This window comes from Oncorhynchus gorbuscha, linkage group LG18 (assembly GCF_021184085.1).
Source record: "Oncorhynchus gorbuscha isolate QuinsamMale2020 ecotype Even-year linkage group LG18, OgorEven_v1.0, whole genome shotgun sequence".
NCBI classification, from domain to species: Eukaryota; Metazoa; Chordata; class Actinopteri; order Salmoniformes; family Salmonidae; genus Oncorhynchus; species Oncorhynchus gorbuscha.
Genome location: NC_060190.1, coordinates 35,173,268 through 35,192,687, shown reverse-complemented (window position 1 = coordinate 35,192,687; position 19,420 = coordinate 35,173,268). Strand labels below are relative to the sequence as shown.

Below are 19,420 nucleotides of genomic sequence, written 5' to 3'. Positions count from 1 at the left end.
ATGTTACTTTTTTGCCTAAATAAAAATGTTTGTCCATGTCTAAAAAGGCCAATGGCTTTTAGAATATGTTCTCTAATTACTGCAGTTTATTCATACAAAATAGACAGCACATCCTGAACACACATTGTAGAGCAGTGGTATCCAAAGTCCCGGTCATGACTCCTAGTTGGGTCGTAAAATGTATTAATATGAGTACAGATTCTTGTATTGGACAATATACAAACGGGTTTAAGAAAGATAATTGAAAAACACTTTTGAGCTCATGTATTTTTTGGTTTTATTTTTAAAATGGTACGACTTGAAGGCTATTTGTTGATGTAAAAATAGAAATGTACCGATTTGAACGTTGTGTCATTTGATTTGGGGTCGTGAGAAAAATCAGTGAAAAAAATGGGGTCCCCCGAAAGTTTTTGAATACCACTGTTGTAGTGTGTTGGGCTAGACAAACAAAGGACACAAGTGTTCAATGATATGACAGTTCCAAGGAGATATACATTAGGACACTTCACACACATTTTTAGATCAGGTTAGTAAGAACACAAGATGCATGTCAATGGTGCTTAATGCGGGGTTTAAGACAGTTTTTTTTTTAAACAGGACTATTAAATATCTCCACAACATCAAGGGGAAATCTGAAATGTCTGGCACCATACTCATTTTAAAGCTACAACAGCTCAATAAAATATGAGAGAAAGTTAGCCATATATGGAGTTCTTACTGCTATGGTTTAGGTTAGAATAATAATTTCAAGCATTAGTCTAACTGAAAGTTTTTAAAAATGAATAATTGTACAATAGGTATAACTTCAAAAGCACACAAAGAGCTCATTGGGCATTGACCAAAATGGACAATGGTTGCATTAAGCATTTCTGAAATGCAATTTATGTTGGTTGTGCAGAATATCATATTCACATGATTGCTCAAAAATTCTGTCATATTAATGCATTTGAAATTCTTCCTGTAGTCAGAGGGCCATTTAAGGTTATGGTTTCAGCTATGCTTGGTATCTGTAAAACCACTAATATTTGACTAAAAGTACGTGCACATTTTCCATTTCACAAAATAGAAAAATAAAACTCTACACCAAACAAAAATATTTGCAATTGCGTTTAACTTTACTTTTCAATATTATTTTATTAAAGGGAATTTTAAAAAAACTTTACAGGCTGATTTGTTGGTTGTGTTCGCATGACAGAAGAGAAAAGCGTCATCTCTTCATTGTCGCCCCATATCCGATGGCTGAGTTATTGGAATTGCGCAGGCTTATCAAGCGCATCGTTGGGGTCAATTCGGTTTTGAATTCAAATTCACTTCACAAACGGAATAAATCCTCAGAAATAAAAAAGCTATTTTCTATTCAAGCATTACATTTCAATTCGCTTCCTGAATTAAACTGAATTGAGCCTAACCCTGTTCAGGAGGATCATACTAATCCAGGGTTAGACTCTAGTCTCCTCCTCCCTCCCTCCCTCCCTTCTCTGATCCATGTAGACAAGACCGGTATGGAAACCGCACCCAGGGGTTTCTATAATCCACCTGGGTTTCTCCACCGTATTGCTTTCACCTGTCCAGCCCTCTCTGCTCAGTGATCCCTAGAAAGGATAAAGGATGATTGAGTACTCTTCAATGGCCCAGATGTAACATACTCTAGGTATAGTCCAAATAAGAACCAAATCACACCCACATAAGGTTACTGGGTGTGATTTTCTTTACATATTAGGCTGTGCAACAATTCCAGCCAGTCACTGCACCACTGGGATTACATGTGAGCAGACCAAAGACTTTGCTTTTGGCCACTCCAGCACTAAAACCTGCCTGATGGGCCAACAAAAGCACCTTTCCTGAGATCTAAGGCGGGCCAATTGACAGAAATTAGAGAAAGGGAGGTTACAGGGAGGAGATTTTTCTTTTTAAAGGAGGGGGGGGGGGGGGGGTGTTTAAATCTCAGCATCCAAGAGCATTAACCTGAGGTGCCTCCAGTTACTGTGGGGTCCAATATGAAACCAAAGCTAATTTAAGGCGTTTGAGTCAACACATTTACTATGGTTTAAAACAGCCAAGATGTAGTTTGTCATTTCATTTACAAAACTACATAGATTGGATAGACAGAGCTATGACATGTTCCTTCGCTGGGGATAAAAGGGCTTCCTTTCAACTTTGGCACTCTCTTTAACAATAACATTGCCTTCTAACCAAGCAAAAAATTGAAACTTTATGTCAATCTCCATCTAACTCAGTTTGTTATTCTGTCATTCTCCTTGATCCAGCATGTCTTTATCGTAAAAGAACAAGTGCTCCTCTCTCCAAGTAAGGCAACCCTGGAGAGACAGAATGAAAGACTGGACAGAACAGAGGTGCTGCTTAAAACACTCCCAGCCAATGGCTTCCTCTTCAAACAACCCTGAATCAAAAGAAAGCGATGGCCTTCTTCATGCTCGTCATCGGTGGCCCCTCTCTTCACAAATGAAGCAACAAGGTCACGCAGTGTGGACATTTTTACAGGATTAATTTTTGGCCATCCATAAACTATTTTTTCCTAATCTCAACATATACTTACAGTATTGTTTCAAAAATGGCTACTACTTTCAATGACTACCTGTATAAGATGCTATAAAACATTCAGCTTCACTAACATTTTCTGTCTTTTTTTCTTCTATATCATTCCCACTTTGAAAACAGACAAAAAACTAGATGCAATAACAGAAGAGACACCATTAATCTAACAACCTTCCCAAATTCACCATTCAGTTTACTGCCCAGATGTTAAACAAAAAAAACAAAGAAAAATAAAATTACAGTAAAATGTTTGTTTGTTGTTGAAATAACTTAAAAACAAAACAGACGAATATTAACAGATACAGCACAGGCAGTCTAACTAAAGAAGGCGGGGCTTACATGTTGATTTCGGAATTATTGCTTGAACATGCTAACACGAAGTGGCACCTTGTCACTCCCCTGCTCTATCCATGGCCCTACACTCACACCCAGAGCAAGGTTCCTTCCTCACTTCCCCCTGGCCACCTTTCAGTTCCACAGAACCAGTCTGTCATTTCCCTGGAGGACAGGTATGCCCGGGACCTAGGAGGACCCTGGTGCTTAGCAGGAGAGGGACAGTGGAGAGGGGCATGGGGCAGCTCAGGGTGCATCATGGGAGATATCACAGTGTGTGGAATCCTGAGGGACTGCCCTTGTCACAGTGTGGGACAGAGAGGAGATCTGACTTGACACTCAGCTCCTCTCTGCCATCTCCCTGCAACCCTCTGCGCAGACTGGAGACAGGGCAGAGGGCGAAAGGCAATGAGCGTACCAACAGTCAGCAGAAAGGGGTGGGAGGGATACTTCATCTCATTCTGTGGGCCAATATATTCTGTTTGTCCTAATCTACATTTTTCAATTTCATCCCACCACTCTGCTCTTCATGCACTATGCTACCTCCCCCTTTATCCCCTGCACACCATGCCCCCATGGAGACGATGGATCCCCCTCTCCCTTCTGCACTCTATCTGCAGTGACGGAAGCCTGTGGTGCCGTCTGGGCCAGTGGGTTGGCGGATCAGGTGATTGTTTGGACGAACCGGTTCTGGCTGTGGCTGGGCACTCACTCGCACTGGTCTAATGGGGAAAGACAATGAAATGTAAATGGATGAGAAACAGCACAATAAGATTGTTTACATAACCCATACCATTGAGTGTAGGTGTCTAACCTGTCTTGGCTGGGTTTGTCCTGAGGTGTTTCTTCAGAACTAGCACTACCCAAAATCCTCCTGCGGGCCTCAGCATACTCTGCCTCCCGCTGGGCCAGTGACTTCGGCTGCTGGGTGGGGCGGTTAGATGAACTAGTTGACCCTAGGGAACCGTTACTTGAGGGGCGCTTCAGAATTCGGATTTGAGGTGGGGGGGCTGCAGGTTGAGATTCATCCTGGATAACCATGGCAGTTCGTATAGGGGAGCTACCTGGGCAGATGGAGGATTTCCTGAGGGAGGGGGCAGAGTTTGTATTAAACAAGAAATAAGTTGTGCTGTATAGCTATAGCTTTACTTGGATATTTTCAGTTGGATTTTATTTCGCTCACTTTGTTTTCTGGCTTATCTTCAACTTTGCTTCGAGTCTTCTCTCAATTTCCTTGTAAACAGGCAAATAAAAATAAAACCCTCTTCATTCTTAATTCAATTATTCAACGTAGGAATACGTTACATCTATAGATACTCAGAATTAATACATTTTCGTTATAAGTCACTGGTGAGAAAATGTGTTAAAAGAAAGGAGACTCGGCATAACAAGATTCGACTTAGCACACTAGCTAGCCGATCTAACGTTTGGTAGTTATCTACATTTAATTCCAGTGCTGAAATTTGAGTTGAGTGTTAAGCATTTTCACAACAGTTGCAAAATGGTGTAGTTATTAAGTTAACTACCTAACTGGCTTAAACATAGCCAATCCAGTTTGTCGAAATGGTTCGTTAATAATTATTTCGTTGCCTAGCTAACGTTAGCTGCTAGCCGAATGACAACTGCTAGCTAACTAGCGACACTTTCCACGACCCGTCTAGCCAAATAACGTTAGTTACATAACAATAACTTGCCGCTAGTTAACGACGTTACCACTTCCGCCTGATACAAAAAAAATAAACCATATCGTTATCTGTAGTCCCGGCCAGGCCTTTGCAACTTACGATACCCTGGAATGGCTCAATTTGGGCCTATATCCAACCTAAGCTAGCGGAGGCTCCGACATGGCGACAGGCTGTTCGCTTCAGTTCCCTCATAAGGCATTGAATGTTTGACAGGCCAACCACACACACTGACTATTGAACACAGTTCATGTCCTAAAAACAAAAGTTCCATCGCATTTCTTCCTCACCCCGCTGTCTGCAGCTTCCTCCCAGCTTTCGCAAACCTCTTCATCTTCCATATTACAGCGTCCAAGACCCACACACGAGCTCAGTGTTCACGATACAAACACACGCTGTAGCTAGCTGGATGTCTGCGCCGATGCGAAATCGAAAACCAAGCAGTCAAAAACAAAAAAATACAGAATCAACAGCGACCTCTACTGTATCGACATTGCACATGTTCATCGGGAACGCGCATTGATTCCTGACCTGGAAGTGTGGTCTACTTCAATGTTGAATGATTTGAGTATTGGATGACCTATATGTTGTACAGGTTATTGTAGCTATACGTTTACAGGTCGTATCTCTCCATATGACTTAGTTTGTCCCAACTTTGTTATTGTAAGTGACCTTTAGTTTAGGTATGCCAACTTGGTGTAAACAGTACAGCGAAATGCTTTACTTTACAAGCTATTCTTCCTCAACAATGCAGTGTTCCATATTAAAAGTAAAGAAATAGAAACATCCATAATATAATCTTCAAACGAGCATGTAATCAATACCAGGTCAGATATAATAAAAACACAATAAGTAAAACAAGATTTTACACTATATACAAGGTCAGTACTTAAGTACCATAGCAATGTGCCAGGGATATGGTGGTAGTTGAGATAGCTATGTAAGTATAGGCAGGGGTAAAAGTGACTGGGCAGCAGGATAAAAGTGACTAGGCAGCAGGAAAGTAATAAATAGTAGCAGCAGTGTATATGGTGAATTTGTGTGTGCATGTGTGATAGTGTGTGTGTGTGTGGGGGGGGGGGGGTGTATGTGTAGGAGAGTGTCAAAGTAAGTGTGTGTGAGTATGTGGATAGAGACCTGTGAGTGTGCATAGAGTTAGTGTAGATAGTCCGTTGGTGAGGGTGGGCAGCCATGGAAATAGCTGTTCAGCAGTCTTACTGCTTGGAGATAGAAACTGTCTCGGAGCCTGTTGGTCTGAGACCTGATGTTCTGGTACCGCTTGCCAGACGGTAGTGGAGAGAACAGTCCATGTCTGGGGTGGCATGGTCTTTGGCAATTTTCCGGGCCTTCCTCAGACACCACTCTCAATGGTGCATCTGTAGAAGTTCTTGAGGATCTGAGGGAATATGACAAATCTCTTCAGCCTCCTGAGGGAGAAAAGGCGCTGTTGAGCCCTCTTCACAAACTGTGCTGGTGTGTTGTTAAGTCCTTAGTGATGTGGACACAGATGAACTTGAAGATCTCGACCCTCTCCACTGCAGCCCTGTCGATGGGATACCGGCTGCCCCCCATTTCCTGTAGTCCACAATCAGATTGTTGTATAATAGCTTGGTGTAGATCAATACATTGGTATCAATACAATAAAGGCATTTTAATTTATATGTTTTGTTTGGTTGTCATGGTATTTTAGTACAATGGGCCTATACCTATTTTTTTACAATTCTCTTCACCACCGCTTTTGTTTCTACTTCCTCCGTTCACGATTTACGTGCGCGCTCCAGCATTGCGAAGGACGCTGCCACTGAGGAAGATGGCGAATGCTTGGAGTATGGCGATTTACTGCAGAAGCTGATAAAGGGAATGAGAAGAGAGACGTCAAAAGATAGAAAACCAGCAAAATAATTCTTGCAGAATTACGGTGAATATAGCTGTTGGGGTTATGGTTGGAAGGGAAATATTGCCCCTGAAAACCTGACCGAAATAGGGCAGAAAACACTCGTTTCTGACTGCAAACATTAGCTAGCTATATAGCTAGCTAGTAACGTAACCCACTAGCTAGCCAACTATCTCGAGATTCAGGAAATGTGTAACTACCATAGTTCCCCACGGATTGGTAGCAAAATGTCCATGATTTGCCACATAGTTTTAACAGATGTGATGCCCTACCATAGACTGGAATTCTAATTATCAAGGGCGGGCCAGGATGGATGCGCACATCGGTGAACGCTAACATGATGCAGCTAACTGTATTGTGCCACCTACCGTACCACTTTGGTGAACAAATTATCACGCAAACAAGTTACATGAATTTAGCATAGCACTACCTGGCAATGAAATGTGTTTAATTTTCTACGACCAGCTGAACTCCTAGCTAGAAATTAGCTATCAATTATCCAAGAATGTTTGTTAGCTACCGTTAGCTATCTAGACCAGTTACCGTTACGTTCGCTGCTCAAAACATTATATAGTTAGTTAGATAGTTAACTTACTCTGTTTTGCCTTGTATAGTGGCTAGCTAAATTAGCCATGTGTATTTGCACCTTGTTGTCATTGATGAATGCTACCCTGAAAACACGTGACGTGTTGGAATTGATGGAAGTTACAATTCTTGTTTGAGTCTTTGGGCTCACCTTTTTAGTGACTTCTCCCATCTTTGTCTACAGAAAGAAAGAATGTCCCGCTCCTCAGACAGTGAGGATGGATACTTTGTTGCCATGGATACAGAGGAAGATGGATCAAGGCCTGTTGGATTGGCACAGGAGGAAGAAGAGAAGATGGGGACCAACAGAAGAGAGAGGGACCTAGAGGGCTTAGTTGAGGGCGAGAGGACAATGGTGGAGCTACCAGAGGAAGTCCTAGAATACATCCTGTCCTTCCTTTCACCTTACCAAGAGCACAAGACCGCTGCACTGGTGTGTAAACAGTGGTACCGCCTCATCAAAGGTATATCTCTCTTCTGACGACACCACAACCACACTAAACCAAAGTAGGCAATAGCATGCCATGATGCTACATTTTGAGACACCCTAGTGGTTATTACCTTATAAAAGGGCAAGTAACCTTTATCCCATTTTCAGTAACCTTTGACCCATTTTCAGTTGGGAGTCAACCCAAAACAACAAGTTACAAGATACTAACGTGTTACCTATTATGTTGCTTTTATTGTGGTTATGAGTTCATAGAAAACCGTAGGAGTCACTCACTTCATCTCCAACCCCCCCCCCCCCCAGGTGTTGCATATCAGTGTTACCATGGTTTTCTGCGGGCCGTCCAGGATGGCTACATCCAATGGGAGAGTCGTACATACCCATATCCTGGAACACCCATCACTCAACGCTTCTCACACAGTCAGTATACACCACGGCTTTGTGGAATTTAGTTGAATGGCCATGGTATAAGCTGGATAATCAACTAGGCTGTGCTTTTTCAAAAATAAGTATCAGGGACATGGTGTTGAAGGTGTAACTAGTTCTTACTCAAACCATGTATGTTTGTGTTGCAGGTGCATGCTACTATGACTCCAACCAGTCCATGTATGTGTTTGGGGGCTGCACTCAGAGTAGCTGCAATGCTGCCTTCAATGACCTGTGGAGACTTGACCTCAACAGTAAGGAGTGGATCCGCCCTTTAGCCTCAGGTACACACTCAACGTCCTTTTCAGCTCACTATGTCTGTTGCTGTATCTGTTGGTATTTATGCTTTATGCCTCTCCCTGACCCAGTCTGTAATACCTTCAAATTTTTTTAACCTTTATTTATCTAGGCAAGTCAGTTAATAAAAAAATCTTATTTTCAATGACGGCCTAGGAACAGTGGGTTAACTGCCTGTTCAGGGGCAGAACAACAGATTTGTACAGCTGGGGGGGGGGGGGTTGAACTTGCAACCTTCCGGTTACTATTCCAACACTCTAACCACTAGGCTACCCTGCCGCCCCAAGTGAAGTTTCAAGTGGAGAACCTTCCAGAAGGACAACTGTTTCTGCAGCACTCCACCAATCTGGCCTTTATGGTAGCATAGCCAGACGGAAGCCACTCCTCAGTAAAAGGCACATGACAGCCTGCTTGGAGTTTGCCAAAAGGCACCTAAAGGACTCTGACAATGAGAAACACGATTCTCTGGTCTGATGAAAGCACGATTGAACCCTTTGGCCTGAATGCCAAGCATCACGTCTGGAGGAAACCTGGCACCATCCCTACAGTGAAGCATGGTGGTGGCAGCATCATGCTGTGGGGATGTTTTTCAGCAACAGGGACTGGGAGACTAGTCAGAATTGAGGGAAAGATGAATGGAGAAAAGTACAGATATTCTTGATGAAAACCTGCTCAGGACCTCAGACAGGGACGAAGGTTCACCTTCCAATAGGATTGGCAGGAGTGGCTTCGGGACAAGTCTCGGAATGTCTATAAGTGGCCCAGCCAGAGCCCGGTTTTTGCTTCGTCATTATGGGTTATTGTGTTTAGATTGATTTAATCCATTTTAGAATAAGGCTGTAACGTAACAAAATGTGGAAAAAGTCAAGGGGTCTGAATACTTTCCAAATACACTATATATACAGTGGGGCAAAAAAGTATTTAGTCAGCCACCAATTGTGCAAGTTCTCCCACTTAAAAAGATGAGAGAGGCCTGTAATTTTCATCATAGGTACACTATGACAGACAAAATGAGGAAAAAAATCCAGAAAATCACATTTTTAATGAATTTATTTGCAAATTATGGTGCACAATAAGTATTTGGTCAATAACAAAAGTTCATCTCAATACTTTGTTATATATCCTTTGTTGGCAATGACAGAGGTCAAATGTTTTCTGTAAGTCTTCACAAGGTTTTCACACACTGTTGCTGGTATTTTGTCCCATTCCTTCATGCAGATCCTCTAGAGCAGTGATGTTTTGGGGCTGTTGTTGGGCAACACATACTTTCAACTCCCTCCAAAGATTTTCTATGGGGTTGAGATCTGGAGACTGGCTAGGCCACTCCCGGACCTTGAAATGCTTCATACGAAGCCACTCCTTCGTTGCCCGGGCGGTGTGTTTGGGATCATTGTCATGCTGAAAGACCCAGCTATGTTTCATCTTCAATGCCCTTGCTGATGGAAGGAGGTTTTCACTCAATCTCACGATACATGGCCCCATTCATTCTTTCCTTTACACGGATCAGTCGTCCTGGTCACTTTGCAGAAAAACAGCCCCAAAGCATGATGTTTCCACCCCCATGCTTCACAGTAGGTATGGTGTTCTTTGGATGCAACTCAGCATTCTTTGTCCTCCAAACACGACGAGTTGAGTTTTTACCAAAAAGTTATATTTTGGTTTGATCTGACCATATGACATTCTCCCAATCTTCTTCTGGATCATCCAAATGCTCTCTAGCAAACTTCAGACGGGCCTGGACATGTACTGGCTTAAGCAGGGGGACACGTCTGGCACTGCAGGATTTGAGTCCCTGGCGGCGTAGTGTCTTACTGATGGTAGGCTTTGTTACTTTGGTCCCAGCTCTCTGCAGGTCATTCACTAGGTCCCCCTGTGTGGTTCTGGGATTTTTGCTCACCGTTCTTGTGATCATTTTGACCCCACGGGGTGAGATCTTGCGCGGAGCCCCAGATCGAGGGAGATTATCAGAGGTCTTGTATGTCTTCCATTTCCTAATAATTGCTCCCACAGTTGATTTCTTCAAACCAAGCTGCTTACCTATTGCAGATTCAGTCTTCCCAGCTTGGTGCAGGTCTATAATTTTGTTTCTGGTGTCCTTTGACAGCTCTTTGGTCTTGGCCATAGTGGAGTTTGGAGTGTGACTGTTTGAGGGTGTGGACAGATGTCTTTTATACTGATAACAAGTTCAAACAGGTGCCATTAATACAGGTAACAAGTGGAGAGAAGCCTCTTAAAGAAGTTGTTACAGGTCTGTGAGAGCCAGAAATCTTGTTTGTAGGTGACCAAATACTTATTTTCCACCATAATTTCCTCCATAATTTGCAAATAAATTCATTACAAATCCTACAATATGATTTTCTGGATTTTTTCCCCCTCATTTTGTCTGTCATTGTTGAAGTGTACTACCTATGATGAAAATTACAGGCCTCATCTTTTTAAGTGGGAGAACTTGCACAATTGGTGGCTGACTAAATACTTTTTCGCCCCACTGTACATATCAACCTCAATTACCTCGACTCGGTACGGACAAACTGTGTATATAGCCAAGTTATCGTGACTCATTGTGTATTTATTCCTCGTGTTATTATTTGTCAGTATTTTCCTCTCTTAATTGTTGGGGTAAGGACCCGTAAGTAAGCATTTCACTGTTAGTCTAAACCTGTTGTTTATGAAGCAAGTGTCAAATAAAATGTGATTTGATTTGACCTCAGGTAAGCACTCCTAAGCACCTGGGGTGGATGCTGCCTGTTGTATCTATTTATTACAAGGGAAGTGAAGGAGGGGAAAAAATGTTTTTTTGATGTCAGTGTGTTTTACACATGATCGAACAAACTAATCTAAAATGTTTTGTTTTTTTTGTGATAAAAAAAAAAAATCCTCCCCTCATTTTTAACTGGACTTCTAACCCATGTATGTATGACATAGAACATGTATGAATGTATGGCTCTTTCATTTCTCCTTTTGCCCACACAGGCTCCTATCCGTCTCCTAAAGCGGGGGCTACCCTGGTGATGTACAAAGACCTGCTGGTGCTGTTTGGTGGATGGACTCGCCCCAGCCCCTACCCACTGCATCAGCCAGAGAGATTCTTTGATGAGATCCATACATACTCCCCTTCCAAAAACTGGTGAGAGGAAGAGGCGAACCTAGACACGGTAGATGAATTAGCCCCTTTGAAGCCAATGAGTGGCTTTATCACGTTGTCTACAATTCATTCTCTCAATACAGGTGGATAGTCAGTGTGTTATTACGCATGAGAAGTCTGTCTGTGTAGAAGGTCTTAAGGCCCATTATTCCCATATCTATATCTGTAGCCTTACCTCGCCATCAGTGCTTGGTGTTTTACCACTTTCCCCCTCCTATCTAACTAACCCCGTACTCTTCTATACCCTCTCAGGTGGAACTGCATCGTGACGACCCACGGTCCCCCGCCCATGGCCGGTCACTCTTCCTCTGTCATAGGGAGCACCATGGTGGTGTTTGGAGGGTCACTAGGGGCACGCCAAATGTATGTCACTACTTTGAGGAGCTTTTACCTGGAGTTTTCTGCTAATTTTTACCATACTGTGCCAAACCGGACGCTACAATTGCACAACCTGACACACATCAGTTCAAACACTTGGAATTAAAACCGTTGCGGTGTTAGGAAACAATGTAGGAAGGTTGTAGTGTGAATGTCTTGAAAGGAAATCATCTAATTTAATAAACCGTCTGGTTTAGTTGTTTTGCAGTGTTGAAAGTTGTGTGTGTGTGAATCTGTCACTGTGTGTTTTCTCTCACCGTGTCCCCCTGCTCTCCACTGGTCCCTGATCAGGAGTAACGAGGTGTGGGTTCTGGATCTGGAGCAGTGGTCCTGGTCCAAGCCAACCATCTCTGGCCCGTCCCCCCACCCACGAGGAGGCCAGTCTCAGGTCAGGATGACACTTTCACCGCCCACCTTCTCCCTTCTGTACCTCCATCATGCAGTATTTCGGATTCTTTTGTAAATATCTGTATTTTTTTTTTAATAGAGAATACCAGTCACATTTTTTGTGGCTTGTGTCAGTGGTTCTCTGTTTTAAATGTATATTCTCCTCTTTCACAGATTGTGGTTGGCAACGAGACTCTACTTATTCTTGGAGGCTGTGGAGGCCCTAATGCGGTGAGTGCCTGTGTTCTCGAATGGGAGTCTGCACTATTTTCCGTGGACAGGCAACTCTGCCTACCGGTGTTATGCTAGTTGAACTGTTTCTGTGGATGTTTTGCTGGTTGTGACTTTGCCCCCCCCCCCCCCTCTCTTTCTCATGTCCCTGCTAGCTGCTGAAGGATGCCTGGCTCCTCCACATGGGTGCCCCACCCTGGACGTGGCAGCAGTTGAGGGTTGAGAACGATGACCATGGAGCCCCAGAGCTGTGGTGCCACCCCGCCTGCAGGGTATGTGTGGCTCTCAATACGTTCCCTACCCCTTTTTATACACAGATTTATGAAGTGCTATATGCTTGTCGCTGTCAAGATTGATGAGGGTAAACTTTATCCCAGATCCTTGCCTGCACCTGTTGAATGACGACTCATCTTTGACACTTAAGGCAAATGCTTAGTTTTTTGCAGTTATGATGGAATCAGGGCTGGCTCTTGAATTTTACTGGATGAATGTTTTCCAGAATATTGTTACTTTGGAATCCACAACAGTAAAATGTAATAGGGCGAGGCCATCCACAGTGCAGGCTTTGGCAGGGAATCTTAAGCCGTAAGGGACCAACTGGTGGGGTGACCTAACTTTTCTCTTTCCTTCACCCTTTGGTGTTTCTTTATGACTGCCTCTGCTATTTGAGAAGTTGGTTACGGGATGGGTGGGAGGCTTGACCAAATCTTGACATTACCTGTGTTTTTATTTGGGAATTTAGTTTTTATGGGCTGGAGCTGCATGTATAACATTGTATGATGTTTTCTGTTTTGTTTGTTGATGTTCTTTTAAAAAAAAATGTTGGTCAGAAATGTACTGGCCCGAATAGAATTTATACTGTCCCAGATATGGGGTAGTTTATAAATATATTATGGTACTCCAGGGCCTGGGTTGACATGCTTTCTTTCTATATTTTCAGCTACTAAAATGCTACATTATGGTATATATTAAAAGGCTGTGGAATATAATTTAGCAATGTGGGACATTATTCTCTTCTTTGAAATCCCAAAATGTTTTGCATGTTAGCAATCAAGTTTTCAAGATATAAAACATTCAAAATAGAGTTCTTCAAAACTTGATTGCTGACATGCAAAACATTTTGGAATTATATCAACAGTGGACAAATGAAACAAATACCAAAAGATAGGTTTTGAGTGGTATTTTCCTTTTAAATCTGCAATTTGTAACTTTATGGGCTACCAACCAAATTCGCATAGAAATGTGTGGTTATAGGTCTGTCGTTGAAAGCAAGTCTAAGTTTCATTTTGTGTCTTTTACTTTCGGTTTTGTACACGAGTTTCTAACAGCTGAAAATACAATATTTTTGGTTATGGTAAATATATTTTACAGCGGTTTTGATGGTACAATGATTTTCTACACCAGTGGTCACCAACCTTTAATTTTTGAGTCAAAATGTAAGCCGAGATCAACCGTAAAAATATTTTGGGACATGACTTAAACATAAGCTTATGCAACAGTCACCTATTAAAATCATTACTGTAGTAATGAGATTTGTGCGTAGGTTATAAGCCCAAAACATTATCACCCCTCCAATGCATTGTTGTTCTTCTCAGACCATTTCATTTGTATTTATTTTTATATTTCAACATTTGAGCGAGGCTATATGATCACACCGGTAATAGATCAGTTGTTGTATTACTTGTGAGGTACAGCTGAGTGAGCATACATTGAAATCATTTGCTTAGTTTTTTACCAGGCTGAGGAAGCCTGCATCTGATGGTCAGTCTCAGCGGAGGGAGAGGGCAGCAGACTGGGTCCGCCTCTCAACGTCCCCCAGCTCTCCCTTTCTGACACTGACCAAAAAGGGACACCGGCTGATGGTGAAACTCGCATTGCATTATTTCTGCCTCGTGCACAAATTCATGTTGTTACACCTATGACCAGAGAAAGTGAAATATTCCTCGATATAAAAAATAAATAAAAAGATCCAAGCCGCTAATAATAACAATGCAAGCCTATCAATACACTTTCCTACTAATTCATTGCAGCTGCAGTGCTGGTTGTAGCGCGGGTGGAAGTTGGGAGAACATTCATTTTATGGCTTATAAAAGTGTTGAATAGAAAGTGTTGACAGTGCTGAGTAAAACCTTAAACATGAACTCGCTCATAAAAACAGCAGCTCTTTGCTGTATTCGTTGACACTCTAGTCGTGGTTTTAAAAGATCTGAAATCTCACAGTATCAACTTTCTTTTACGCCTGCTACGTTACTACAGCACTGTAATCTGAGCCATCCGATTGGCCAGTGGTAGGCCTATAGTGCACTTGATTTGCTTCCCCCGGGCCCATCTGGAAGGCAGAGGTTGTACTTATTAGAAATATGCTATGGTTCTAAATGGGAACACGTCGACGACCCGGCGCGCAGGGCAGTTAAATCAGGTGCACCTACCGCCAACAGCACGAGCCAAAAAAAAAAAAATGAGGAACCCAAGGCTTTATCGTTGCTTTTTTACAGAAATATTTGGAGATCGACTAGGAATGCCTAGGAGATCGACCAGTCGGTCACGATCAACTGGTTGGTGACCACTGCTTTCCACTGTACTTGCTTGTTTTGTCACATAAACTGAAATTAAGCAAACTATTATAATTTTAACAACCAGGAAATGGCGGCGCGACTTATGCATAGTGCATTTTCTTCCTAAAGTATTAAGAAGAGTTTTGCATCTAAAAATGGAAGGTTACCCATTAGACAACTACTTTTCAATAGAGACATTGCTCTAGGCTAGCCAAGAGGAATGATACTTGTCTTTTTGTAGCATTCTTCTTGCAGACTGTCAACAGTAGCCACTAACCAGCCTGTTGCTGGTTTGTAATCACTCTCCCTAAAAGAAATAAGCTCAGCGAGCGGATTGACGAGTGCTTCTTTTCACTTTGGACTGCTCAACTCTGTGTGCAGTGTGAATGCATCAACTCTTGTACTCCACAAGAAGTTCTGGCTCTCGGGAGTGTGGTTGAATGAACGGGCTATCATATTGCTCATAAAAATGGATGCACTTTTTCACATGTGGTCTTCAATGGAAGACTGTGACGTAGCAGGTAAATGTCGAAATGGAACACCAAAATCCGCTGAGAAATTACTAACCCGGTCCAGCCAATGACTGATGAGATCCACTGGCCTGACACATACTGGCCCCGGGCCATCGTAAATGTCGGATCCTGCCTTGGTCTCACAACAGTGAACACTGTTGGGATGTTGTGTATGGGATTTCTTCTTTCAACTCAACCTCCTTTCATTGTTTTCTATCTCTCTCCAGGTTGGGCAGTGTGTGGTGGTGTTCTCCCAGGCTCCTTCTGGCCGTGCGCCCCTCAGCCCCAGCCTGAACTCTCGGCCCTCACCCATCAGTGCCTCTCCCGCTCCCTTGGGCACGGAGCCCCCTTCCCTGCGCTCCTATTCCCCTGTGAGGAGTGGAGCCGCCGGGGTCGTCCTGGGGGCCGCTGAGGAAGCCCCCTGTGTGAACGGCCGCTGGGGCACACTGAGACCCCGTCCCTCGGCCAGAGGGGGTGCCAGAGAGGGTAGCCCCGGCTCCTCTCAGCAGCCATCCCCCTCCCAGGGTCCTGACAGCCCGCCTCTTCCATCCCTCCATCCACTACTCGACAGCTCGTCCCCCTCTCCCAGGACCAGCCCTGCCCAGGCTGCCTCCCCGCCCTCTCACCCCCCTGTCTCGTCGGACTACGGCTGGGAATCTACCCTTTCTGCCACACACCCCCTTTCTGCTGAGGTACTCAGCACTAATGGAGTGCACACACCTCCCCCTGCTCCTGGCTCCCCACTCACTCCACCGGGGGCGGTGTCCCCTGCTGCCCTGAGACGGGGCCTGGAGGCTGTCAAAAACCCATCCTCTTCATCCATGCCATCGTCCTCAAATCCATTGTCTCAAGGGGCTGCTACAGGAGTAAGTGGAAGCGGGGCTTCAGCGGGAACCTCCCCCTCATCCTCCAGCCCACCACAGGTTGCCGCTGACGGACACACCATCCCGCCCATCGCACGGCGGCTTGGCCATCACCCGCCCCAGAGCCTGAACGTGGGCAAGCCCCTGTACCAGTCGCTCAACTGCAAGCCCATGCAGATGTATGTACTGGATGTGTCCCGAGCCAAAGGGGACGGTCTTGTCTCCTGGAGGGTTTACGGTAACGGAACCCCCGCCGCCGTCACGGGTCCCCCCGAGACGAGCCTCCACACAGTGGTCCAAGGGAGGGGTGAGCTCATCATTTTCGGGGGCTTGATGGACAAGAAGCAGAACGTGAAGTACTACCCTAAAACCAACGCCTTGTACTTTGTACGCGCTAAGAGGTAATGTAACGACGGACAGGGTCGTGAATGATGCCAGAAAGTGTTGCTAAGTAACGGACGATCAATTTTCCATCCTGACCCATACAAGGGAAGTGAAACAAGGTCTTATTCCTCTACCGCAGAGGATCAGGGGAAAATAACATGTCACACTAATTCTTGGCGTTTCTTTCTTCTCTCACACTAACTTCTCTCCCTCTACTTCTCTCTCTACCCCCTCTTCCTATCGCATAACTTCAAAGAATATAACATTTCAGACAGTACATTTTAAGGACGTTGAGGGTGTTGTTGCTATGACTGAGGATTGGATGAATGGGTATCCTGACCTCCCAACACCTGCAGTGTGTGTGAGATGGTTGGTCAAATGGCCCGACAGGACAGCAGTTTTTCCATTGATCCCTAAAGATTTACAGTTTCTGTTCCTCTTCGGTCTCCCCGCTGTGCACTGAGAGGGAGAGAAAAGTAAATGGTTGACCGAGCCCTGTGCTGAAGAGGGAGGAACAGTGGATGGCTGACTACTTTGCTTTTTTAATCACTCTCTCAGCCTGCATTGTTTACATTGAAGAGTGTACGTGTGTGTGAAAGCGTGTATGTTGATGTTGGGTGTGAGTGCGTGTGGGTGTAAATGCTATTGTATGTTGATTTTTTTTGGGGTGGGGGGGGTGGGTTGCAGTGTACTGTAAGCATAGTAAAACAATAAAAGCCTAATTGTCAAAATTCATGTTTCATTAGGTGTCGATTCATTGTGTCCAGGAAGTATTTTGTTATTGGGTCATCACCAGGCTATGCTGCATCTTACAAAATAACGGTTATAAATAAACACATCCAGTAAAGACCTGCATGGCATAACCTTGATGCAGTAGTAAACAAAACACAACTGACGGGAACATCGAGACTCCGGAGTACATTTCCTGATATGCGGGCCCAAGACAACGGGTGGAATGTTCTGATGGTAGGTTATTGACACGCTCAGCATGTGATTGTGAGCTGCTAGATAAGGACACCGATGGAGTTCACCTACTGCAAATATTGTGGGCCGTAAAATGTTCGGGGGAACCTAAAGTTGAGTTCCTAAACCCTTCACTACAGTACATATCCAAAGGGGATGCCAAGTATGGCCATGACTACATAGGACAACTAGGTTTAAAAAATGACAAAATAAAGTATAGTAACACCAAAATGTGGAAAATATAAGGGTGTGAATACTTTCTGAAGGCACTATCCGTCAAGTTGCTATCTGCCGGCAGAGACTTCGATTGCAGTAACTTTGAAGGACTCTGGCTAGTATTAGCCACTTGGAAGGATGAAGTAAGAAGCTAAGGTTAAACGGAGCTGACCTCAGCAGGTGCAAAATTACGCTCTAACTTTGCTTTACTAAGAGAGACAGTAGTGACGCAGAGGCAGGCTCCAAAGCACGCAGAGGAGACAGAAGTTCGGACAGTGGTTCCCAAACTTGGGACAGGGGCCCATTTGAGGTCCCCTGACCAAATTTGTACTAATCATATCAAACAAGTTAGGAACTTAACTCAATATGAACATCTCCACATGGCCTGTTTTATCTATTGGCCTACATTAAAATGCATACAAATGCTACCAATACAGTTCTAAAAAATATAATACGTTTTCATTTCAACGCTGATGCTAAATGTCAGTGTGAATCATTTTTCATATTTTTGTTTTTGTTTGTAGATCTACTGAGGTGAATGAACCTGCAGCAGCCAAAGTGATAATATCTATTTTTTATGTAATCCAAATGGCATTTAAAATATATATATATTTTATAGAAATGCATTAAATGAGCTTAAACTTTCAAAACAATGGTCCATTTTTTTTATGTACATTTTCTTTTTACGTAAAAAAATGGAACATTAAAGTATCTTCTGATGAAGGGAAGCTGTGGCAGGATTATATTTTTCTGATTTACAAATCATTTGTAATATAGAGATAAAGATTACATTCTGTCACAGATCTTAACACACTTTTGATAAAATCCTATTTCATACGTGCCAATGGCATAAAGGACTCCAAGGTTAAATCATGAATAAGATTAGCAACTGAACATTTCATTATGTACCTCAAATTTGGAGATGGCAAAAATAGTGAAAAGAAATTAAAGAGATTTATTTGTGAGTCAGTGCGGTAGTGGCAACTTTCTCAAATTGGACAATGTGGGCCTCGCATGGCTGTGGTTATAACAAGAATCAAATGAATGGGGGATTGGAAACAAGAAAAACTGACGTTGGTATGAGCTCTTGGTGAAGGCAGTAATTTTTTAACAAAATGCTATGTTCTAAAAAAGACAGTTTGAGTACAGGAATTAACTTCCTCCATCCCAATCGCTACTTAACCATCCATCGAAGAAAAACAAATGTAAAAGATTTTCCACACCCACTGAAGCTGTCCCCAATTTTCAAGGCCAGTGTTGGGATTTGTTCATTGTCTTATCCGATTTTTACCTACCATAATCACCTACCACTGTGAATATGATGATAATGCCAGCCTTTTTTAAATAGGGACAGACAGAAAGTTTCACTTTCTTTGTTGTGGATCCCAGACTAACCTCTTTTTCCTTAGCACATGATTAGTGCTTCTATTTGAAAGCAGTGCTTTTCCCCTATGTTACACCCTTACACACTCCACCTCTGTTCTCAAAACTATGACCTTTTACCCAGAGACAATCCATAGGACCAAGGCAGGGGGCAGAACTTTCCGTTGGAACAGAGTAGGGGA

The 19,420-nt window shown here is 43.4% G+C and overlaps 2 protein-coding genes across 2 annotated transcripts; one reads left to right on the top strand and one right to left on the bottom strand.

Annotated features, from left to right (window-relative positions):
* Positions 1-260: 260 nt before the first annotated feature.
* On the bottom strand, positions 261-5,009 carry LOC124003282 (SUZ domain-containing protein 1-like). Its single transcript, XM_046311402.1, has 4 exons — positions 4,862-5,009; positions 4,073-4,122; positions 3,704-3,973; positions 261-3,611 (listed from the first exon to the last, which is right to left on the bottom strand). The coding sequence occupies exons 1-4, from the start codon at positions 4,910-4,912 to the stop codon at positions 3,500-3,502; spliced, it is 483 nt and encodes a 160-aa protein (XP_046167358.1). The 5' UTR covers positions 4,913-5,009; the 3' UTR covers positions 261-3,499.
* Positions 5,010-6,334: 1,325 nt separating this feature from the next.
* Positions 6,335-17,340, top strand: fbxo42 (F-box protein 42). Its single transcript, XM_046312537.1, has 10 exons — positions 6,335-6,489; positions 7,235-7,514; positions 7,802-7,918; positions 8,074-8,208; positions 11,195-11,348; positions 11,619-11,729; positions 12,036-12,132; positions 12,306-12,362; positions 12,518-12,634; positions 15,657-17,340. The coding sequence occupies exons 2-10, from the start codon at positions 7,244-7,246 to the stop codon at positions 16,695-16,697; spliced, it is 2,100 nt and encodes a 699-aa protein (XP_046168493.1). The 5' UTR covers positions 6,335-6,489; positions 7,235-7,243; the 3' UTR covers positions 16,698-17,340.
* Positions 17,341-19,420: the final 2,080 nt, after the last annotated feature.

Excerpts from the sequence above, each read along its gene's own strand:
- fbxo42 (XM_046312537.1), top strand. The coding sequence starts at position 7,244 with ATGTCCCGCTCCTCAGACAGTGAGGATGGATACTTTGTTGCCATGGAT. Across the intron at positions 7,919-8,073 it reads CACTCAACGCTTCTCACACA|GTGCATGCTACTATGACTCC; the intron begins GTCAGTATACAC and ends TTTGTGTTGCAG. Across the intron at positions 11,730-12,035 it reads TCACTAGGGGCACGCCAAAT|GAGTAACGAGGTGTGGGTTC; the intron begins GTATGTCACTAC and ends GTCCCTGATCAG.
- LOC124003282 (XM_046311402.1), bottom strand. The coding sequence starts at position 4,912 with ATGGAAGATGAAGAGGTTTGCGAAAGCTGGGAGGAAGCTGCAGACAGC. Across the intron at positions 4,123-4,861 it reads AGGAAGCTGCAGACAGCGGG|GAAATTGAGAGAAGACTCGA; the intron begins GTGAGGAAGAAA and ends CCTGTTTACAAG. Across the intron at positions 3,974-4,072 it reads AAGATAAGCCAGAAAACAAA|GAAATCCTCCATCTGCCCAG; the intron begins GTGAGCGAAATA and ends CCCCTCCCTCAG.